The sequence below is a fragment of the Scophthalmus maximus genome, chromosome 16 (genome assembly GCF_022379125.1).
Source record: "Scophthalmus maximus strain ysfricsl-2021 chromosome 16, ASM2237912v1, whole genome shotgun sequence".
NCBI lineage: Eukaryota > Metazoa > Chordata > Actinopteri > Pleuronectiformes > Scophthalmidae > Scophthalmus > Scophthalmus maximus.
The window spans coordinates 455186-479941 of record NC_061530.1 but is presented as its reverse complement, the minus strand read 5'-3'; the positions used below and the strand labels follow the sequence as shown (position 1 = coordinate 479941).

The window sequence follows — 24756 nt, the reverse complement described above, 5'->3', positions numbered from 1 at the left end:
AAGAAATTGGTGTTAAAAAGTATTAAAGAAGAAAGGAATTTAAAAGGAATTTAAATAGTGTTAAAGGTATGAGTGGATACAGAGTCTGAAATAAAGTCTTACCATGGGCTTCTCTGTCTTGATGGACTTGACCTGCAGACAATCGTCTTGTTTTGAGGTAGCATGGTTGTACTCCCTTTGGTCTGTATAACCACCCAGGGGCAGTTGCCCTGGCGACCGGCCCTGGCTGTTGCCCCCTGGCTCCCTGGACTGGGGCGGAGGGCGTGGGTAATCGCCACGCTGTTTCTTCGTGACGTGCGCCTCGGGGCCGTGCACCGTCTTCACGTGCTTGCGCAAGGAGCTGGGGTCCGTATAGCGTTTGGTGCAGCCTGGGATTTTACACACATACGGTTTCTGAAAAGTAAAGGATAAAGGTGAGAATGGAAAAGCACGTTGCTTGTAAACACTTTACTTTTAGCAGTTAGGTCAACCGAGTCTGAAATTGTTTGTTGCTACCTCATTTGAGTGTGTGCGATTCTGATGTTTCGCCCGATCTGACGCGTTGGAGAAGGCCTTGTTGCAGCCTTCATGCTCACACACATATGGTTTTTCTCCTGTGTGGGAACGTAAGTGAGTCTTAAGGTTCTCCAGACGGGAGTAGGCCTTGGCGCAGCCCTCAAACTGCAGAAAGAGAGAGTGGAGGAAGAGGAACATGTTCATGTAGCAGCAGGTTACACGTAAAACAGCTTTTCATCTGCAAATAAATGAAGTCAACTGAATACATTGGAGTATCCTTACTGTGCACTTGTGCGGTTTTTCTCCAGTATGCCTGCGCATGTGGACCACCAGCATGTACTGGGCCTTGAAGGGCTTCTGCTCTCTGGAGCATTCCTCCCACCGGCACACAAACTCTTTCTTTTCCCCATGAATGTGGTCATTGTTGATGTGCTAGAAAAGAAAGATGAGAGAACTTAATCCAGAGCAATCCCTACATTATTATGAGCTTGTGCTGTTTCTGTATATAAGACAGATTTAGAATTCAGTGCTATGTCATTTGGCCTCAAACTGATGTTGTTGAGGGAACTTTTGCTCTGCAAAAAGGCAAATGTTTTTTTTGTTGCATGTGGTTCTTCAAAATGTCTTCCATCTCATTTGACTTAAGTCTTTCCTTCCATTCTCTTTTCTCCCTCACACAGCTGAAATCTTCACAAAGCCGAGCAGAGAAGGCAGACGTGTGAGTCTCACCTTCCAAACTGCAGAGGGATTTCAAATAAAACCCTGTCACCTCACATCACATTGGGCCCTCGCCCCTTCATGACAAGTGCTGACAGTTGTGCGGTCGTGGCAACTTCCAATCTGAGACTCGGGAGGAAGGGGAGGTAGGAGGGAGGTGGGCGTGAAATCTAAAGTTCGGTCAAGGCATGTGAAATGCAGGGGCTTTACAACTCCAGCCAAGCATAAGATTTGGGAACACCACATTTCTCTCGCTCCAACCCCTCTCACTTCCCTTTTCTCCAACTTTCTTCTTCTTCTGGAGATGAAGTCAACATCTGGCTCTCTTTCATAGACAATAATGTGTGTCGGCCTCTGAAGTGCCTCTCTGAGAGCAATTAAAAGCCAGGGAGACAGACACAATATCCTGTTGACAAGAAACCAGTATTATTACATTCCTGAGCAGCAGAGAGTCATCTTTTACCTCAGGGCTGAATGAAGAGAGCCGGATGGCAACAGGAGAGATGGAAGGCAGATAAATAGAGACTTGACTTTGAATGCTCTTAAATATCTGGGGGAAATGTGCTTTCTTTGAGCTCTTACTTGCAAGACTGTTAAGCTATAAGACATGTAGGACGAAAGCATATGAAGGGCTCCAGGGTCAATTCCCCTCTGGGCATGACACTGCTCTCACAAAGGCATCTTTGTGACTTCCTACTGCCCTGCCCACTGGCCAGGTCGTGACCCCACAGTGACCATGACATCAACAGAAACCGCCACGCTTCTTTCTAATCTTCTTTCACGACATTTTGACCCAGAATCTCTTCTAACTACAGACCACTACACTCACTGCCCCTCTGATACTGAGGGAGTATCGACAAATGAGTCAGCGCAGTAACAGCATGGTGCGACAGCAAAGGCAAAGAGCCAAACTGACACTAACATATCTGCAAAAGACCTCCATTATTCTCACTTGACGTTTTTTTAATTTTCAAGTGACAAAACAAGACTAATTCCAGGGGAAATGATTGGGGACTGGATGACCACCGACATTAGTGAAGTTTCCCCAAGATTGATCTCCTCCTCTCCTCTGCCGGCCCCTCAGAAAACCTGACTCGTCTTCTCCTTTTCCTCCTCTCTGTGAGGGAATCCCTGTGGCAAGCCATCGGTCTGTCGTGAGCAGCGTTCAATATCCCCTGGCTGAGAGCGATGGGGGAGCGCAGTGGTGCCGAGGCTCGCACAACACGAGTTCATGCACACAGTCACACACAGATGGATACACACTCAAACCCTGTTTGTACAAATGAAGGGGGTCGTTGACGGGTGTGATGCATGGGCCTCCGAGCTGACAGAGAGGGGGACAGACAGCACGGCGAGAGGGGCCGCCGAGAAACCTAATGGCATGATCTAATGGCAATTTTTATTGAATCAATAATCTCCATGCTGAGCAGACAGGCCCCATTGGCCGGCTAAATCGACAAACAGGTGCTGATAGCGGCAGCGCGGCAGGTTATTCATTTTCCCCCTGCCAGCTTATCGGCCAACAACTGTAAAAACGCCACCAAGATGGATTTAGGAGGGAGTCGCACGACAGGGAGTGCCGGCGACACAGACACAGGGGACACTGAGGCCGCCTTTGACGTATGAGGTGCGCACACGCGCACGCGCACACACACACACACACACACACACACACACACACACACACACACACACACACACACTGGTGCAGATGCTGTTTTCTTGGTGTAGACCCCTGATGTTTGGGTGCTCACACACAAACTATTTTATACTTGTTCTAAAAAATAAAACCCAATCAGTTTCCGTTCCTCTATGCCCCCCGGTGCTCACACCGACGCAAATCTACATGCATTCCTGTACTACACCGAAGCCTATCTTTTTTTGTGTTTGTTTTGTTTTCCCTGTATCCCAGCATTTGCCCATTTCAGTATCCATCTCCATGTCTCCTTATCAAACCCTCTCTGGGACACAGCCCTCATGCATTACAATGCAAGCGTGCATGAAAAGAGGGCCTGTTTACAAGGCAATTTCACTAAGCTGTGGGACCCGCAACACCGTTTAGCTTTATCAAACACTGCCTAATAAATCATATGCTCTTTTGTGATGTCAGTTGCTGAAGTGCTTTGTGTGAAGAGAGAGGAAAAAAACAAAATGAAAAGACAAAGACGGGAGGGAGGGAAGAAGTAAAAGGGGGAAAATTGAGTGAGTGAGGGAAGGGGGGAGGATAAGAGTAACTGAGCGAGCGAGCAGGGGGCAGGGAGCTAGAATTGGCATGTGTAATTCAGCACAGTCTTTTCATCTCAGAGTAAGATACTCTAGACAGATAAGGGGCCTAATCCTTCTCCTGATCAAAAAAAATCTGCATTTTACCAATTAAAGGCCTACGCCAGCAGCCGGGGGGGGGGGGGGGGGGGGGCTGTGCCCACGTTTATCTCCCTGTAACACCAGGGAGGCAAGCAGCAGCTGGGAGAGCCGAGGACAGCACAACGCCACCTAGTGAGATGACCAGGAACAGAACGGTAGACTGTGGTGGGGAGAAAGGCCTGATGAGCAGTCCGAACACACACATCCAGACCACCAACTTATCACACACACCAACACGTAAAGTCTTTCACTTCCTACTAAATCAGTTACTTGCAAGCTGACTGAGCTGGATTGTCCAGTTTGGAAGCCAGAAAAGGTCCAGCTGTCGTAGTGAATACATACACAAGAACAAATGAATCGAGCAAATCTATGTGATGAAAAGAAATTGGCTTTTACGCTTTTATTTCGACTCAATCATCTGAACACCAGACCTTATTATTTTGTTGTCCCATATATTCAATGACTACAACCACTTCTTACTGGGAAAAAAAGCAATATTTAATTTTATTTGTATAGCGCCAAATCACAACATACATTGTCTCAAGGCACTTTACATAGTGAGGTCAATATTACAATATATAATAAAGCAACAATATAGATTTTGTTGCTATACGACAGCAGTGAAAATTCACTCCTTACTGAAGTATCAGAGATCAATGGGAAAATACTGTGAGATTGTTGAGCAAGGCCATATTAGGGAATTATGAGAGTGGGGTTGGCCTCTCCGGCGACAAACCACAGGGAAAAAAGCCCACTTCAGAAGAGGGACATTAAAGAAGCCACCAGGCCTTATCTTTAAAAGTACTCCCTCCGAGGGCAAAGAGAGAGAAAATGAGAGAGGGAGAAGTTTATGCCCCCAAAATGGGGGAGCCACAGAACGCAGAGCTGAGTGGAGAGGGAGATAGAGTGGAATAGAGTTGAAATGTAATGAATGAAATAAATACAGCAAACCAAAATTGACACCCGCCTCGCTTTTGCTGACTGGGTAGGACAGATAAGTGAGCTAAATTGCACAGATCTGATGTTTATCTTATCGGCTGCACCGAGAGCGCTCAGATGATAAAGGAACGCCGTGGCACGTCATGCTAAGAGCACATTTCTGGATGTAAAAATATGCATCCAGATCACGGCAGGAGTGCTTTTGAACAAGGTGGTGAGCAACGAGGGTGGTGTCAAGGCTTAACTCTAAAATTAGACCAACCACAAAGAGAGGGGATATTTGAATCAAAGCAGCACCTGCGTTTAGTACTTCAGAAAGCCTTTCTTCTGACATAAGCTCATAAACAACAGAACAAAGTTTTAAAACAATTAATGCTGAATATGAGTCCATGTTGAACTTTGTGGTAAAATGGTTAACAGGCATTTTTTTTTCTTATCATGTTTTTTCTCTCCCCAAAGCCATTTAAGAAGGCAAGTTCGGGGGGAAGGGATGCTCCATTGTTTGGTTATATGACCCCCCTCCACCCACCCACAGACCCCTCCCAGTGTGAGAGGAGCGCCACTGTGGTCCAAATACTGTACTTATCCTATTACTGAGGGGGGTGGGGGTGCAGAGAGATAAGAGCATTTTCTCGTCCGCTCTGCTGAATTAGAGGACAGGGATTCTGTAGGCGAAGACTTTTATTGGCATCTCTCCACATATCTGCATGTGCATAGAAAATGAGGAATGAAATGCAAAATCAGAAAGTCAAATCCTGGGGAAAAGAAAACAATTCCGAGATGGAAAAATGGAAAACTAATGAGGATTTTGTTGGTGTCTGTCTACACGGCAATCTGATCGTGAGCGCAGCTTGGGAAGGTTAGCCTGGATAGTACCCTGCGTGTGGAGGAATGGGGAGAGGAACCTGCTGTATTTGGCCACCTGGTGTGACTACAGTAGGGGGAGGATCAGTGTGAGCTTTTCCTCCCCTCCTCTCCCACCACCTTAGCTCATCCCGCCCCCTGAAACAGGGGCAAGAAGTTGTCAAGATCCTCAACCTTTGAGCCAAGCCCTTCAAACACGGGAGGCAGCCCATTCCGCGCTGAGGATATCAATTATAGATAGGGGTTACCACCGCAGCTGAGGATTGCAATGTCAAGACGGCAAGTAGACAGCTGTGGAGAGCCGAGGATCTTTCTATCAGATGCGTGGTGATGTGTGTTTCATGTGTGTGTGTGTGTGTGTGTGTGTGTGTGTGTGTGTGTGTGTGTGTGTGCACTCCAAGCATCCCTTGTTCACAGCATCATACTTGTGTATTTTCTCAATTTCTCCAGCATCAGTTTGGTCTCTTCCGTTGTGCGTCAGTGTAAGTAGCCATAGTGGGGGCGATACGACCATAATGTCATTAATATTAAGCTTAACGGTGAACCCTCAGGCGCAATGTGATGAGAGCCATCCATCTCGCGGGCTGTGGGAGAGTTCTGATAAGAGCCAGGAGGAGGGCCGGTCCAGTGCAGTCCAAAGAGCTCACATCCTGACTATGGGAGGCTTAACCCACCGAATCAGTTAGCACCGTTGAGCTGTGAGATGTGCTCTCCAGCTTTTGAGCCCATTACCACCGTCCCCGGATCCAATCAGGAATCCAGGGCCAGGATCAGTCGATGCCTGCAGCTCCGACTCTGCTGTTGGCTGCTGCTGCTGCACAGACACACAGGCCTGACAGGAAGCATTGTCCAGAGCGCTGCAGCTGCTGGGGATGTTGCTGGAATGTTGCAAGTGTGAAAACTCTCTCAGCACAGAAATCCAAACCCATTGTTGGTTTGGTGCTCTTTCTGTCAGCCGTCAGCCATCTGAGCTGTGAACAACCTGTTGTGTCGCCCCGTTAGAGCAGCTCTAGTCCTGGAGAACACATGGGGTCAGGTGGGAACAGAAGTGATGAGTCACAAATCAAGAGTGCTCCTTGTGTCCCTTTGAAACTGTTTGAATGGGATTTTTCAGGATAGGGACATTTTTAAAAATCTTGGTCCAGGTTTAGAAGGAAATGTTCTGCTGAAGCTGAAGTTAAGGAAACATTTTCCAGCCACAGTTCTTTCTCTGCGTTTCTGTTTTTGTGTGTGTGTGGTACCTACTTGTACAAGCTGCTCCTGCGTATCAAACTCGCGGCAACAGTTCTCCCAATGGCAGTTTGTCTCGTAAACCACCTCGGGCTCCTGTTTGCTCTCGTCCTTGTCTACTTCTTCCTTCACCATGGTCATGCCATCGGGATGGTCCTGAAAAAGTGAAAAGATAAAGGAACTGCCCAGTATCCATCATCCATTAAAATAATATATTGACCACCTTTCTGCTTTGCATGAGAGGCACAGGCAACAGTGGTTTGGCTACAGGCCTCAGCCGCAGTGACCCTGGGACTGTGGAGAGCGGAGATGTGGCACTGAAAGCATGGCTCTGTACTTCTAACCCCCTCTTCCTGCTGTAGGTTGCTCTATCAAGCCCACTGACACTGTTTGGTAGCTGAGTAACGCAGAGATTTGGTGTGGGACAAATACAGGGAAGCCTGCCGCCTCCAGCAGACACCTCAGGCTGTATCTGCCAATGAATATCGACTCTTACGAGGTTCTTTTTTTTTCCTGCAGAAGCAAACACTCACTATTATCGCATTTCTCTTAAATTTTCCCAGCCACTTAAAGAAAAAAAGGAAAGCAAAAACAATTTCCTCCCAGTGTCCCAAAGATAAATGGATTGTTTCGCTTCGGGAAGTGAAAGTGATAAGAGCAGGGTGAGGAACCAACACCAACAGACCGGTAAGCTTGTCTATTGTTGCAGGTAACCAGCGTCTCATTGTAGGAGAAATGTCTCAAAATAAAACTGGTGAATACAGGGATTACCAACCAGTTAGCAGTGTGATACTTTCTGCCAGAATGACGACGGTGTTGCCGGGTAACTGAAGAATGTCCGTGCAGTCATTAACTGAAGATAAAGCTTGATATATTCTATAAATGCAGACAGGCCTCACCTGTAGGCTCACTGCACCGGGACTTGGCAGCTCTTCTTCTGGTTTCATTTTGGAGCGTTTGTGGTGCATTGGGTCTCCGGTGCTGCTCACAGCAGATTCACTCGTAGGTTTGGTCTGTGGAAACACAGAGCAGTCAACACACTCCTTCCATTTCATCATTTTGAGCCTTCAATGGCACGATGTTGACTCGATAGTTCATTTGTATTTTTTATTTATAGTATTATTAAAAATACAGTCAATTGATGCATACCTTAATCAACCAGAAAAAAACACTGCGGTTCAACCACAATGTTTCCTCAGTCTCATCCATGAGCTTTATGCTAATTAAAAACCATGCAATTCAGTGGATCACATTAGCTTCCCTAATCATTCCAATTAAAACAAACTCATGAAAGCAATTCCGTGAACCAATGGATGACCTGACCTTGGCCCTTGGGGGGAATTCTGGTTACATACCAAGCGCACCCTCTAACAAAAGAATTAACATGTATATTTTATGATTTTAATCTTATGAGAAGAAAAACTTTTTGGGGGTTATTTTACTGTCGTTCCTGAAAATCGATCGTTTTGTAACACGTAGAATGATGTATCTCAGCAGCCTTATCTTTGCTGAAAGATGAGATACATTGTGGCCCCAAAGCAATATTTTGTTTGTTCAGGAGGAGGAAATGGACATTTTGATTTGCCCAATGTGGCCTCGTTTGTGATCATACAAAATGCAGGCAATAGGAAACAGCAGGGAAGACTGTTAATATATAGAAGAATATTTACTTCAAATGTGGGCCCGCACATAGAGTAAGGGTCGGGGAAAGAGGGAATAGGCCTCTCTGGATCCATCCATCCATGTCAATATTCCCTCTTCAGTGATTAATGGAGTCAGCGGTGGGATTCTATGCTAACAAGCCTCTTGTTGTTTGCTGCAGGCACATTCTGGGTCGTGCTCGGCAGCATCAAAACAAGAGACAACACAAGTAGGAGGAAACTCCCAGGAGATGAGTACATGAAGGAGGGGGGGTCCTGCCTGTACCACGTTAGCCCGCTACATTTCGCCGAGATGTGGCTGGCATGCGACACTGCAATCTATTACCCGTGATGATGAATCGCACAGGCGCCTGCCACCGCACTCACCTGTGAGGAGTCGCTGGAGACGGCTGAGCGCTCACTGGCACTCAGCCCAGAGGGGGGGATGCCAGGTATGGGCCTCTGGGTAGCAAAGGCCGGCGTCGGGTGGATGAGGGGCGGGCTGTGGCCGAAGGCAGAGCCCACAATGCCCGGTTGACGGCCAATCAGCTGCTGGTGCACGTGCAAAGCCACTGGGGTTGGAGGGTAGGCGAAGCTCAACGCTGGGCTGGAGAGAGAAGAAGGAGGGAAATGCAAATCTGTTTTGTTGGATCAAACAAATCATAAAACTTAAGTACAACTTCACTAAAACATCAGTTGCAAAGGCAGCGAGGCGGAAAAAGGAGCAAGACAGTGAATAAATGGATTGTTCTGGATAGCTCCTCATCCCTAAGGACAATCTGACAGGAGATAGTGTGGTAATGCTGGAACCAGGGGGCTGCCGGCACATCCCTGCCAATGAATGTTCAGCTTGTTAACACACAGTGAATTATCATGTGGTCTGTGTAAAGCAGTATGTCATACTTCCACTGGGCAAATGATAGAGATGATAAACAATCTGCCTTGTAAATAAGGCAGAATGATGTTCCTCTGGGTAGTGTGCAACCACAGGTGAACCAGCAGATAAACACAGATCTGAGAGCAGCAGCCTCCATCCATCCTGACCTCTGACGCCTCGCTCTCGTCCGCTGATCTTATTACGAGCCAGCCCAGTAGAAATCAATGAGCCGTAACACATCCGCTTGTCATATCACTCATCACTCTGTTGGCCCCTGTTATTTGGGTCCTGTCACCATGACATTGGCTGAGTATCCAGCGTGATTGATCAGGTTCTTCTTGCAGATCACTGATCAATGGATATGGGTGGGGCAATGGATCTTTCCTTTTCTACTTTGTCTTCTTCTCTTTTGCTTCGCTCTGCTCGCCACCGGCTCCAGGGCGTGATGAATGTGACGTGCCCATGAGGGGTGCTGGATGACTGACACCAGCCGCCGGGGAGGCAGGCTGACTGGCTGGATGGGAGATCGTCACCCACGTGAGGGTTTGACATGGACAACACACACACGCACACACACATCACACACACACACACACACACACACACACACACACAGATTTACTCTTTTCTCTCACACACATGCTGCAGAGTGCATTGTAACTACATTAGAATATAATTCTTAAGGTGACATCTGGGAGTGTGTGTTTGATGAAAAAATACTGACCAATGATATTAGAAAATCATTCCTAACATTATTCCCCCCGGGGAGATTGTACTGTTGATTTATCATCGGCACAATCACTGCTCCTGAAAAACACTCTGACAATAATTTATTTAAATGCTGAAGGAATAATCAATAAAATCTCCTTTGACTCACGGATGAAACAGGTCTCTGGGACAGCCCTTTTTCACCTGGGCAATATTAAGAAAATTAGAAACATCTTGTTTAAAATTGAGAGAAATAAACTGAAGAATTAACATATAACCAAATTTGGTTAAAAAATGTCCTGAATGTATTGGAAACATTTTATACCCATAAAAGCAAATCCTCCTCATCTTAAATACCATATTTTTTAAAATTGCAACAAATATTATAATTTTTTTCGGAATGAGCTGCTTGTAATATAGGGACACAGAATCCATTTTCAAATCCGTGAGCTACCTGAGGGTCCCGGCAGAGAGGTGCCCGTAGGAGCCGCTGGTGGAGGAGCTGGAGCGCGAGTTGTTGAGCATGGTGACCAGAGAGTTGGGTGAGTTGCGGATCATGGTCTGCAGGTCGAAGCTGTGCTCAGAGAGGGGCGAGATTGGCAGCGGGCGTTTCCTGCTGGGCCGCGATGGCAGCCTCGGGCTCGGGAAGCGAGAGCCTACAGGATGAGGAAAGAAAAGTATCTTTTCTGAGGAAGTTACTAGAAAGTAATGACTGTGCTAGTAAAAGGTTATCATTTCCTGTAAGAACTGTAAATGAACCCTTACCTGTTCCCCATCACATGTTCTGACATGCAGAAGATAAATTCCTACAAATGTTCCTACAGTTTCCGTATGATTTTCTGTTTGACTTCATCCAAACTTTAACCTAATCAGACTTTAACAGATGACATTTTTGTCAATCATCAGACAAAAGGCTCGTCTGAGTGAGTGTTCGGCTGTCACTTGATGCACTGCTTGCATTTCATCCAACAGAAAACATGCCTTTTATTTTGGAGAATTGCTCTGACTGTGTATGGTAATATTGAATCAAGTTCAGTTTGACTCATTATTCAAATGCAATCAATGTTGACTGGAAATACTAAAAAGGGGGTTTGAAAAGGTAAAAGGCGGAAACAGCACAACCATTCTCTCTGCACATACAATGAGCCATGGGTAGAGATTAACACATGACTTTTGTTGTCTTCTCACACAGAGATGTCACAAACAAGACAGAGGCAGACGGAAGGAGGGGGGAAACGTGAGGGGATGTCGCGCTTTGTGCACCAACTGACACAAGGACTTTGTGACACAAGACTTGGAAAGAAAACATTTTTTTAGTTATCTTATAAAGGCAGACAAAACCGGTTTATGCAGCCCCGATAACTCCCCTTCCATATTTACTTCCCCCACAATCCATCCATCTCCCAAATGTAAATGCTCCATCTCTCATTTGACACATCCAATGATTACAGAGCACTCCATTCACATGCTAATCAGAGTGTGTGGATGTGAATGTGTGTTTAGCAAATGTTTCTGTGGTGCAGTGATGGTGTTCGGGCATAAGAAGGCCTGAGATGCAACTACAGCGTGGAGCTGCATGGAGAGCAACTCCTCCTTTACATCGTGATTGTATGGAAAATCTGTCTTTTTATGTCTTAGAGAAGGAAGTGTTGGAAGGTGGACACACACACACACACACACACAAACACACACACAATACACTTTGGTTAGTCAGGTGACGTTCCCTGACATGTCTGATTCTTCACTATTTCTGTCTGCTTGAATCACACATTGAATATATTTATCCTGATATTTCAGACAAAACCAACTTTCTACCTTGACAGATTTTTTTAAAAAGCCTAAAGAGACAGTGTGAGAGATGGGTTCCACTTGTGAGAAATAAGGAGCGGCAGTTTATTGATGGGGAGCAGCGCCAGCATCCCACAACTGCAAAGCCTCATGGGAGTGATATTTATTAATGCACAGCTCAAATGATAAATCGGCCAGCAGGACTATCCCTCTAATTTCCTTTTGATTTATGGATGCAATGGCTGGTTAGGCATCGTGATATTAATTCTCATGGGCAGGTAGGGTCCGACAGGCCAGAATGACAGTGTTGGCAATATTAGCTGGGTCCATAACCGGGGTTGAACCCTCCCTGACACACCTGGGGGCCACCTGAGAAGCAGGCCATCCCGAGTGGAACGTAAAAAGAACTGTACCCACAACTAAACGAAATAAACTATTATTCTGGGCATAAAAATAATATAATATATATAATATATAAATTCCTTTTAACACAAACAGTGCAAAAGGTACATTTCAAAATACTTGACTTGAGTTTTAAGCATTATATTAACTTTTAATAGACCGCAAAAAACGCACCCTAATGTAGTTGAATCCAGCCACATGGACGTTTTACATTTTATATGATTAACTGTTTTACTATGTTGTCATCCGTTATCTGAGTAAACAATACCCTAAGTCAACTGCTAATTTATTGAATGTTTATATACTGTTTATAAATGCTACGTGGGGGGAATTTAAGTAATTTCAACTCATTTCAAGTTTATTTGCATAGCGCCAACATAAATGATGTGTTGCCATATAATTAATAAATGACTCGGGTTATATACGACATTTCCAGTGTTTGAAATGCGTGTATATTAGTAAATATTAAAAACACAAATAAGAGTCAAAATGTCAACAAAAAGAGTAGAGAGTTCCACGAGGCGGAGGAGCCGTGGCACCGTGAAATAGACACAAAGAGCCGCAGTAACGTGGACGCTCAGACTATCGGTGGAAGCCTCGCGACAGGCTCCGCTCTTTGTTTTATACTGAAATCCAACAAAGCTTTCAAGTGTTCATCTTTCGGGCGTTGGAACACACATTGTTGAAACATGATGAGTTATTACCAGCAATGATCACAGGCGATTTTGAAGTGAGAAGCGGCGCATCTCCACTTAAATTTGGCCCTAATTGTTTTGTCTCAGTCTATTAATCTTAAAAAGTGACACAGAAGAAAGGATTTCTCCAGTGATGAATGGTGGCACATTCCAATTCCCACTTAATAGCAATTAATTTTCTGATACCCGCACAAGTTTGGCTAGTTTTAATTAGTTTGTTCTTAGGAACAGGGGGAACTTCACCCCAGATTTCCATGAGAGCGGAGTCTGCCAGACTAAATACGTTCTCATCAAAGGAAGTGGGGGTGAGGCTGTCCGACCTTTCTAAGATTCACTGGGCGTTTAATTTCCTATTTACACTTTAAAATAACTCATTAGCATAAGTCCTCTGCACGCAGTCTTGAGCCCGAGACAATAGCTCATTTGAATAATGTCCGAGTAAAGATGCAGGTCTTTCCTTGTCGTGGTTGAGCTGGAGCTTGATCTATATATAGCACAAGGTGTATTGTACATGTGCATTTTAAAGGCTTGAATTCCCACAGGGGCCAACATGCTTTAATGTAGACGTATGTGATCATAATTCATAAGTTTAAAGCGCAGTGCCAGTCGGCAGGGATTCACCTGCATGGCAAAATATGGTCAATAGGTGCAGGTTTTTGGATTCAGCGGTGATTCAGACTAAACTGTTCAATATGGAGTTTCATTTAAAAACTTCATGCTCATGCTTTTAATTTTATCACTCTCACCATGATTATTCCATTTATTTATGATGATGGCGATGATTTTTATTATGCTATTTTGTTATTATTATTATTTACTTTTGCGGATTGGGGAGCGAGCTCAATCTATTATTGTGTTTGTATTTGTAACATTTATGTGTTATGTAATTCTTGTTCTTCCTGTATGTTCTATTGTATAAATTCTGGATCTGTGTTATAGGACCCCCTTGAAAATGAAACGCTGCATCTCAAGGGGCTTTCCTTAATAAATTCAAATTCAAATTAAACTTCAAGACCAGATACATCGTAGATTATAGTCATTTCACTTTTCATCTGCATATTGATGTTAAATGAAACAGATGAAATCATGATTGTCCACTATAACCCAAATTTGGTGATTTAAAATTTTTCAGAAAAATTAGGTATTGACCTTTTCTTGATTTATTCATTCTCCTGTTTAGATGAACAAACACATTATAAAGCTGCAAACAGGGCTGTTTCCATAAGCTTCTGAAAACCTGATGCCGCGGCCATGAAATGCCACACAGTCACCACTTCTGGGGAAAAGTGCACACTTACTGTCTATCGCCTGCAGGTATTCCATTTGCAGAGCACTGGCGCTGCTGGTGCCGGCCATGGATGCCACCGAAGGCAGCAGGTCGGTCGCGTACGGGCTGCGGGGGCCTGCCAGCAGGGCCATCTGGTGGTAGTACTCAGCTGTGGTCAGACCCGTGTGAGGGACTGGAGAAAGAGAACACTCAGGTCAGCCAAACGTGAGGCTATGCATGGCAAGAACATGTTATAGACACCGATGGATAGAGACGAGGTATTAGAAGAAATGGGAAGGAGGGAAAGTCGAGAAACAACAGTGGAAGGAGAAGTGTTAGTGAGACAAGCCTGACAGGGAGAACACCTGCACTGCCTCCTGAACCTGCTCTCATTTACATCAGATGATAATCGACTCAGCGGAACAGTAATGAGCACATTAGCAACACCATCAAGTTAAGCAAAAGTGCAGCACGGGGAGCACCACCTGAAGTGGAGAGCCTCACTGGGGATTACTGGAGGCTTGCTCGGAGATTACAGTGAGTGTGCACGAGTGTTTAATTGATGCATTCATGTCGAGCGGCGCATAACGAATCGTCTGACAATACAATTCTTTAACTGCCTTTTCTCTCCTTCTTACTTCCTTGATAATTTGGAGAGCGTGCACATGTGTGTGTGTATATACAGTGTGTGTGTGTGTGGTAAGAGTATGTGGGCTGACACATCTTTTGCCAGAGATGGTGTTTGTGTGTTGTTCACATCAGGGCTGCAGCCTGCAGATATGCAACCTGCTCCTCGACTCTGCTCTGTCAAACGCTGAAGGAAAACAAAGGGCCTAAATCTGCCCAGATATATCTGCATACATAAAAATACAGCAAACCATCTCATTCCTCTGTCTTCCTCAAAATGCCTCTCTTTTCAAAGTCACTCCCGTAGTTGTAGAGTCTGTAAGTCCTTGAACCGTCGCCTAAAAATAAACATGTGGCGGTGGGCTTCCTTATGCAAATATTCTAAGAAAGAGAGGGAGAAGGCTAACATGGTGGTTTTGGATGCAGATATGGAATGCGGTTCATACCCACAGACCCCCCCCCCCCCAACTGAAGAAATAAAGACAAAATAAATAAAGAGACACAGTATGAGGGGATTTCCTCTCAAAACTGGCCTGTATGCCTGCAATATGAGACCATGATTGGTTGAATGAATGTCAGAAAAAAATTGTAAATTCATTCGATCTGGGTATTATGCCTTCACTGGAAGGAGGGAGCTTCTTAATTGTCTCCTCGGTTCCGCCTTAGCTTTGCTTTTGCATTCAACCATAATGTGGCCCTTTCACTCTCCACGCACAGAAAAGGGCTTTGCGGAATTTCTAAATCAGAAACGCTGGCATCCCAGTGCGATCCTGGGGGCAGAAGGGGGGAGTGTGAGAAGGAAGTCTGTCAGTGAGGCACTCGACGTGGAGACGGCAGAGACATGCCTCAAGACTTGGTGATCCACCAGGTGCTCCTTCAGCACAACAATGGGATCAGGGCAGGCCTACCTCTAAACCCCATCTCACATGGAAAAGAGACATGTTGGGAGGGAGGAGCAAATGTGTGGCAGCAAGAGGGTGGCATTAAATCCCACCCACTTTAAATCTCCATTTGATTGTGTTAATTAATTCATCATTATTCCAATGTACTTTTCGGTACGTGCTGAAGAGGGAGGCTCGCTGTGAGAATGGTGATATACTAACAACTAAAAGGCTGACGGGTTCATTAATCACCAGACTGATTCAAGGAGTAATTAGGTGCAGCATTATGAACTAAATGGGATCATTTGCTAGGTTGGACAAACTATTTGGATTCACGGCGAGTTGAGACTGGTGCACATTATACTGTGGTAATGGAAAATTGGAGGGTAGAGACTTTGAGCTTGAGCGTATACTTCCTGTTGGGAGTGCAAGAGAAGAGTTGAGTGAGCAAAGGTGCAGCTTCCAGCGGACATGACTGAGCTAACTCTGCTGCTTGAGTGTCAAAAAATTGATGGGTAAGGACATGAGGGCCACAACAGGTCATCAGGCCAATTCAAAAAATATATATATTATATTCTAGAAATAGATTTTTGGAAATTAAGTTTTTGTCTGTCTGCTGTTGAAAAAGCCGGTATGATGAAGTGGGTTACACCGCTGGATTCCAGGTCATAATGCCTTAATACCTTAGTATCTGCCCTGATGACTGTAAGTCGCTTTGGGACAAAAGCGTCAGCAAAATGGACGAAATGTAAAAACTAAAAGTTTAAAAAAGCCAGAACATATTCAATTATAGTGCTGTAACAAGGGACTTTTGCGATTTCCTGAGTAATCATTAATCTATACGTTGTCAGAAAATAGTAGTTTAAAAAAACAAAATTTCCCAGGCCATACATTTTGTCCAACCAGTCAAATAAATTAAATTCAGTTCAATTTAATTCACAAAAAAGGAAATCTTCACATTGAAGAATCTAGAAGTTTTTTTTAACACTCATTTCAAAAATATAAATTTTCTGCGGAAAGTCACTCCTCAAAGCAGGAGATCTAGACTGTATTCTTCATCTGGGTCCCAGGCTAGTGAAATGTAGTGTATTCCTTCTACGTGTATTTGGATCTGTATTTCCTCTATGATTTACAGGTTACAGGAGTGTCCACTTGAATTGATTTCTCAGTCCCAATCCATTACAGATTTCAGGAAACAAACACATAACATCCCGGCCCCCTGCCGACGCCACCTGAACTTGAGTCTGACCCTCTTTCAGTGTGTGCAATGTAACTGTACGTGACCCTGCCACTCACTGACGCCTCCTCCAGAGGTCTCTGACATGACTCACAGATCAGAAGGATTAGCCTCCCTCCAACCTGCACGCACACACACACACACACACACACACACACACACACACACACACACACACACACACACACACACACACACACACACACACACACACACACACACACACACACACACACACACACACACACTCATAATACTCCCAGGCCCCTCACTCAGATAACATCTCACCAACCCCTGGGTCTTAATAGAGATGGATCTGGTTGCCTCTCACCTGACCTCCTCTGACCTCAAACAAGAATTAAACTGATATGGACAATTCTCCAACTAGCAATCATACCTCACTAATCAATTCCAACAATTATTTTTAAGGGTCTGCTTTGAGTTTGTGTGCAGATGTTCATGTGTGTGCTGAGTGTGTAGATGCATCATGCTTTGTGCGACGGTGTGCGTTTCACTTCACCATCTGCAGGGGTGAGGCCTCGGGTAGCAGACAGAACGGAGATGGAGGGGCTGCTGTGAAGCGAGCGGATGTAGTCCATGTATGGGTTAATGTAGGGGTGCGGAGGGTGAAAGGGCGACTCCGCCCCCACGGAGGGGTTCCGCTGGGGCGAGATCCGGATGAGGGAGATGTCGGAGAAAGCTGGACTGCCAGCCAGCACAGGAGGCCTGCAGGGACAGACAGAGAAAACATGGATATGTATTATAAATGTGTTACAAACTCCCACAAGGTGCTTACTGATCACATGAAAATTCATTTGTAGTTTAAACGTTGAAAGAAAGTTTTTTGAGTTCTTATGTCATCATTTCACTGTAAACAAAACATAAATAATTCCGTGGTCTCCACAGACCCAACAGGGACATCACACTCATTTCATTAGCTGGACGAGCTCTGAACATCCAGTATCTCTCTCCTTCCATCTGCATTCCAACTGCTCCCCACACAGACATTTCCTCAGATCAAAGGCAGCTTTCAGCACCGCTTCTCAATCAGAGGGAGAGTTCCACCAAGCCCCTCGCCCGACAAGCAGCGCTGCACCACTTCCCTCACATGGCTTCAGACTTGGGCTTTGAGCAGCAACTGTGTACAGAAACACTCACAATGGACACAACCACCAGAAAGTCTCACACAAGTTAGAAAATATGAGCACATAGTCTTTTCTCTTTATCAAAAACGTTTACTGTGAATTGCGATGTGAAATAAAGTTGAGAACAATCATGAAAAACTTCTTTGGAGCCAAGTTTGAGATTAACTAATTTGTCTCCCTTCTTATAATTGGCTAGGAGGGCTAGGAAACTTCATAATGATGGCCTTCACCACAATGGCCTTCCCCTGAGGATGTGGAGAAATCCACATATCAGCCAGACATTAAGAGGCTAAGAGATTAGACTGAATTAGCCCCTCCACTTCTCCGTGGCTCCCCAGTGGACCAGTCTGCTGTGACAAAAGACCCCAGGAGGAGGACAGGATGAGCGAGGAGGAAGGGAGAGGGAGTGGTGGAGATTTTTCGGAGATGGAAAAGGGTGAGAAAAGACATGAGAACGGGGCATAAAGAGTGAGAGACCTGCCCCAGAGTTTGTCTCACAGTGACCTTGAGCAGGGCGAGGGGGGAGGAACAGCCCAGTTACAACCGCCACCCGTCCCCTGATCCCCTACCAGTCCATTTGTCCCTACATTTCACAGCCCCCCTAATGAAAGAGCTCAGGCCAGTGCCAGTAATGAGCACTGAGGAGCAGAAACAGCGCACGCACGCACACACGCACACACGCACACACGCACACACACACACGCACACACACACGCACGCACGCACACACACACACACACACACACACACACACACACACACACACACACACAAACTTTGTCTTCAGCAGCATTTCTGTAATTAGCCCAAAGGGGCTATGAGACGATTTTAAACTGTACAAGAGTGTGACAACATGTGGTGCTGAGGCAGGAGAAGGTGAAGGAGTCCTGAGAGGAATGTGTGTAAGAGCCGAACTGATCAAGTGAACAAAGGTGACTGGTGATTCAAGGACCACGTCTGACAGTGCAGTGCAGTGGTTGTGCTATTTTACATCCACCTTCATTTGATCAGTGTGTTTCTGCACGTCTGCTGTTAAAAAAAACCTCTTCCTCCACACCTAGCAGGCCAAGCTGAGGGCAACGGTATACTTGAAAACGCGTGTGTGTGTGTGTGTGTGTGATAAGTCATGTGTTCTCATGCCACCATTGCATGCCTCATTTACACACATCACAACACAGCTGCAGAGTGACGCTGACTTTGATGTCAACATGTCTTACCGTGCACGTACACACTCATACTCACACACACACACACACACACACGCGTGACTGAGGGACGGACAAAAGACCTGCTCCGTCATTACAGGAGACAACAACAGGAGTCCTGCATCAGTCGATATCAACGTGGCATACATGAAAGTTAATCTTATCTTATCTCATACGCTCGTCCACCCTTCCCAAGCTTCTCACAGTCCACATGCGATGTGTCCTTAACCCTAAATTGCCTCTGACGGCTCTTCCAGCACTGTATGAGTGTGACGTGTGCTGTAAACCACTACGAGTGGTCAAAAGGACTAGAAAAAGTCCATTTATGGCAAAGTATGTGGGACATGAAGCTGCTGCATGTGACATTTTAGACATTTTCAGTGCAGAAAAGAACCCAAGAGGAAAGTTTCCGTGTCTGGCCCTCCACATGCCAGTGTGAGGAGAGCCAGACACCACTGTGGCTGCCATGACACTGCTTCTCCCTTCACCGAACCTGGCCACATGCCTTTGCTTTGCCTTGCTTTCCCAATTAACTGAGCAAATAAGACCAAACCCTTGTGCTGAAAAAAGAGTTGGTGACTGGAGGGAAGATGGTGGCACGGGGAGGAGGGAGATCTGAGCCTTTAGAAAAGTGAAAAGGAGAGAGAGAAGGGAAAACAATATGGAGCAGGGCTGCGGAGGGGCAGAGCCTGACTGGCAGTTGGGAGGAGGAGGAGGAGTGTGAAGAGATGGACTATGAATTGTGAGAATGGGCCGACAGAGAAGAGTTAGAATAGAGAGGGGAGACAAACAGAGGTCTCGAGTGGTGCAGAGCCAGGTGTGAGGGGATTCGAGGAGGACAGATGAGAGATGGATGGTTTGGGGGAGAGAGCTGTGTCTCTGCACATGTGAGAGGTTTTGATCCTCAGTGTCCAGCCTCCGTCTCCAGGGCCGTGATCGTCTCAGCATCTGCCAGCGTGCATTAATCAACGTGCAGAAAGGAAGTCATCTGACAGGGCCCAGTGTTTGCGTGCAGGAATGTTCAGCCTGTGTGTGTGTGCTCATGTTTTAGGAGTGTGTGCCAGAGAAGTAGCTTCTTAGTTACACCTGATTTGAGATTTACATCAAAGCTGTACTGCAGGGTTTGCTGGCCTCTCCTTACCAGGGAGAAAACAAATGTCCCCCTCACTCCCTTGCTTCCCCTTGTAGGCTTACAGGTCCCGTTAACCCCAGAGAAGGCCTCCTGCAAACAGGGCACTGGGAGACTCGGAGCTCCTGACATATGGAAGCCATTTCCTTTCACGTGGCCTCGCTTAAACCAGTCAGCACCTCTATACGACAGTGCATGTTTACACGGGCGGTCGTCTTATTTCACCAGATAAATGTGCACTTGCCAGGGGAAAGTATGCCCCCTAATGATTTTGAGGTTTGGTGGCGGGGTGTGTGTTCATGTAAACAGGCCTTGAGACTTTGTTTGGAACAAGGTTGTATCAACACTAATATTTTTTGGGTGAAAGCTGCAGTAGAAACACACAGTTGCGGTGGATGCTGTCGGACAGAAGCTATCATTGTGGTGCAGCAGTTCGACCTGGTGGTATTAACACAGCGGCCCGCTGAAACAGGAACTGTGCTCGGCAAAAATACTTTTAGCTCATGCATGAAATAAAACGAAGATGTCTTGATGCGTACTTTCACAGGTCACAAGTCTAAATTCAGTTATCCAGCAACTGTGAACGTATGTGGAGCATCATATTTTCATCTGTAGTCGCTGGTCTGGTCCAAAACACAGTTGAAAAAAGAAAAACACTAAACATGAAAGCCGAGAGTCATCAGCTCCAACAGAAATTAGATTAAACCCAATCATTTTTATTTGGACAGTGCTGTGTGTAGCATTTAGTCTCAATAAAAAACATTACAACATTAATATTGAGACTCGTGGGCAGCTGGAATTGTCACCGGCCGGGAGGACGGATGGAAACTCTTCTCATACTGATCTCCTCAGTCAAAGGGACGCTCTCAAAGAGGCAGTCCAAGAAATGTCAAATGTAGATTATATGGCTTGAACTGCCAGAAACATTAACTTAACATGCAGGTCACCAAATATTTTGACATGATTATTGTAATAATTGATAATTACTGTAACACAGATAGAATGGAGTGTAGATGGGTCAGGGGCACAATACTTCCATGTTCACAACCAGCTATGGCGCTGCGCGTCCTGATGCTGCCTAAATATTGCTGTGGATACTACTATGCTCCTTAAAGGGGCAGCACGCGATGTTGGAGGACGCTTGTTTCTCTCTTTGTTGTTGATGATTTTACTGCTCTGACCGAGCCTCTGACTGAGCCTCTGACCGAGCCTCTGAGCCTCTGACCGAGCCTCTGACCGAGCCTCTGACCGAGCCTCTGACCGAGCCTCCGAGCCTCTGAGCCTCTGACCGAGCCTCTGACTGAGCCTCTGACCGAGCCTCTGACCGAGCCTCTGAGCCTCTGACCGAGCCTCTGACCGAGCCTCTGACCGAGCCTCTGACCGAGCCTCCGAGCCTCTGAGCCTCTGACCGAGCCTCTGACTGAGCCTCTGACCGAGCCTCTGACCGAGCCTCTGAGCCTCTGACCGAGCCTCTGACCGAGCCTCTGAGCCTCTGACCGAGCCTCTGAGCCTCTGACCGAGCCTCTGACCGAGCCTCTGACCGAGCCTCTGACCGAGCCTCTGACCCTCTGACCGAGCCTCTGACCGAGCCTCCGAGCCTCCGAGCCTCTGAGCCTCTGACCGAGCCTCTGACCGAGCCTCTGAGCCTCTGACCGAGCCTCTGACCGAGCCTCTGACTGAGCCTCCGAGCCTCTGAGCCTCTGACCGAGCCTCCGAGCCTCTGACCGAGCCTCTGACCGAGCCTCCGAGCCTCTGAGCCTCTGACCGAGCCTCTGACCGAGCCTCTGACTGAGCCTCTGACCGAGCCTCTGACCGAGCCTCTGACCGAGCCTCCGACCGAGCCTCCGACCGAGCCTCTGACCGAGCCTCCGAGCCTCTGAGCCTCTGACCGAGCCTCTGACCGAGCCTCTGAGCCTCTGACCGAGCCTCTGACCGAGCCTCCGAGCCTCTGACCGAGCCTCTGACCCGCAGCCTCGGAGCCTGTGCGACCAACGCACTAACACCCCTGAGTCGTAGCATCACTCGCTAGCTCGTCTCTTAACGTGTCGGGGATGTTTACACACTACACAGTGTTGTGTGGTGCGGTCCGCACCATCTGTTTCGTTTTCGATTTAAAGAGCCTGGGCTGAGCCGAAAAAACAACCGTATTCTTGACCGAGCCTCTGACTGAGCCTCCGAGCCTCTGAGCCTCTGACCGAGCCTCCGAGCCTCTGACCGAGCCTCTGACCGAGCCTCCGAGCCTCTGAGCCTCTGACCGAGCCTCTGACCGAGCCTCTGACCGAGCCTCCGACCGAGCCTCCGACCGAGCCTCTGACCGAGCCTCCGAGCCTCTGACCGAGCCTCTGACCGAGCCTCTGACCGAGCCTCTGACCGAGCCTCTGACCGAGCCTCCGACCGAGCCTCCGACCGAGCCTCTGACCGAGCCCCTGACCGAGCCTCTGACCGAGCCTCTGACCGAGCCTCCGAGCCTCTGACCGAGCCTCTGACCGAGCCTCTGACCCGCAGCCTCGGAGCCTGTGCGACCAACGCACTAACACCCCTGAGTCGTAGCATCACTCGCTAGCTCGTCTCTTAACGTGTCGGGGATGTTTACACACTACACAGTGTTGTGTGGTGCGGTCCGCACCATCTGTTTCGTTTTCGATTTAAAGAGCCTGGGCTGAGCCGAAAAAACAACCGTATTCTTTTCGGGCACACTCACAGAACCGACAGCGGATGGCTGATTTTAACAAAACGTGTATTGGATTAAAATCGCCTATTTCCCTTTAGTACTAAGTTTTATGTTGCTTAGTTCAGGTTCACAAATTGGTACACTTGTTATTCTCTGTGGTATGTTTTTTTTGGATGGTTGAATGTCAGCCGACTGAGTATGTGGCACATGGTGTAACTGTGGTGCAAGGACCTGTGTGACTCCTCATCAAACTGCTAGTCGGACCAGACACAGCTGTGTGTTAGGGGCTGCAGTGGTGGAGGTGTGCTACTTCAAGTACCAGTAAGGAAAAATGACACTATTGCTGCCAGTTTGAACAATAAGCGCACAGGTCAAACCCATGAAGAGCCTCTCTCCTGACACATTACGCCTGTGGCCACAAGGGGCTGAGCGCGGTGGAACTGTGGTTTTGGAGGGCACTGGAATCAGTCAGGTGTCAGGTAGTCTCCTAACCGAGGCTGACAGCATTACACGCCCACCCCCCCAAACCTCACCTCGATCTCACCCCCTCATAGAAACCTGCACTCCCTTCCACCAGCCCCCCCCAAACCCACCAGCCATAGCACACGGCTGCCATCGCTCTGAAAGCCTAAACCGGAGAGGAGGAAGAGAGGGGCTCCTGACAGCGGAAACAGAAGCACTTTAAAGCTCCAAAGCCTTTCACTGAGATCAAAGGGCCACAGGAACAGAGCCCGAGTCCCAGGGAGACACTGAGAGACACAGAGAGACACAGAGAGAGACGTTGAGAGAGACAGAGAGACACTGAGAGAGACACTGAGAGAGACAGAGAGACACTGAGAGAGACGTTGAGAGAGACAGAGAGACACTGAGAGAGACACTGAGAGACACAGAGAGAGAAGCTGAGAGACACAGAGAGACACAGAGAGAGACGTTGAGAGAGACACTGAGAGACACTGAGAGAGACACAGAGAGACAGAGAGACACAGAGAGAGACGCTGAGAGAGACGCTGAGAGACACTGAGAGACACAGAGAGACACTGAGAGACACTGAGAGAGACACAGAGAGACACAGAGAGACACAGAGAGACACTGAGAGAGACAGAGAGACACAGAGAGAGACAGAGAGACACAGAGAGAGACATTGAGAGACACAGAGAGACACAGAGAGACACTGAGAGACACTGAGAGAGACACAGAGAGACACAGAGAGACACAGAGAGACACAGAGAGAGACGCTGAGAGAGACGCTGAGAGAGACACTGAGAGACACAGAGAGACACAGAGAGACACTGAGAGACACAGAGAGACACAGAGAGAGACATTGAGAGACACAGAGAGACACAGAGAGAGACAGAGAGACACTGAGAGAGACGTTGAGAGAGACAGAGAGACACAGAGAGACACTGAGAGAGACAGAGAGACACTGAGAGACACAGAGAGAGACAGAGAGACACTGAGAGAGACGTTGAGAGAGACAGAGAGACACTGAGAGAGACAGAGAGACACTGAGAGAGACGTTGAGAGAGACAGAGAGACACAGAGAGAGACAGAGAGACACTGAGAGAGACGTTGAGAGAGACAGAGAGACACAGAGAGAGACAGAGAGACACTGAGAGAGACGTTGAGAGAGACAGAGAGACACAGAGAGACACTGAGAGAGACGTTGAGAGAGACAGAGAGACACAGAGAGACACTGAGAGAGACAGAGAGACACTGAGAGAGACGTTGAGAGAGACAGAGAGACACAGAGAGACACTGAGAGAGACAGAGAGACACTGAGAGAGACGTTGAGAGAGACAGAGAGACACTGAGAGACACAGAGAGACACTGAGAGAGACAGAGAGACACTGAGAGACACAGAGAGACACTGAGAGA

The 24756-nt window shown here is 47.0% G+C and overlaps 1 protein-coding gene across 1 annotated transcript in view; it reads right to left on the bottom strand.

The window, feature by feature from the left end:
- The window catches only part of gli3 (GLI family zinc finger 3), a 90235-nt gene that overhangs the window by 5996 nt on the left and 59483 nt on the right, over positions 1 to 24756 (bottom strand). The window contains exons 5-13 of the mRNA XM_035611633.2: positions 17252 to 17457; positions 14018 to 14179; positions 10289 to 10490; positions 8637 to 8856; positions 7509 to 7622; positions 6625 to 6765; positions 778 to 927; positions 496 to 660; positions 103 to 393 (exon numbers count right to left, since the gene is read on the bottom strand). Coding sequence (XP_035467526.2) covers positions 103 to 393; positions 496 to 660; positions 778 to 927; positions 6625 to 6765; positions 7509 to 7622; positions 8637 to 8856; positions 10289 to 10490; positions 14018 to 14179; positions 17252 to 17457 — 1651 coding nt within the window. The remainder of the gene's footprint in view (positions 1 to 102; positions 394 to 495; positions 661 to 777; positions 928 to 6624; positions 6766 to 7508; positions 7623 to 8636; positions 8857 to 10288; positions 10491 to 14017; positions 14180 to 17251; positions 17458 to 24756) is intronic.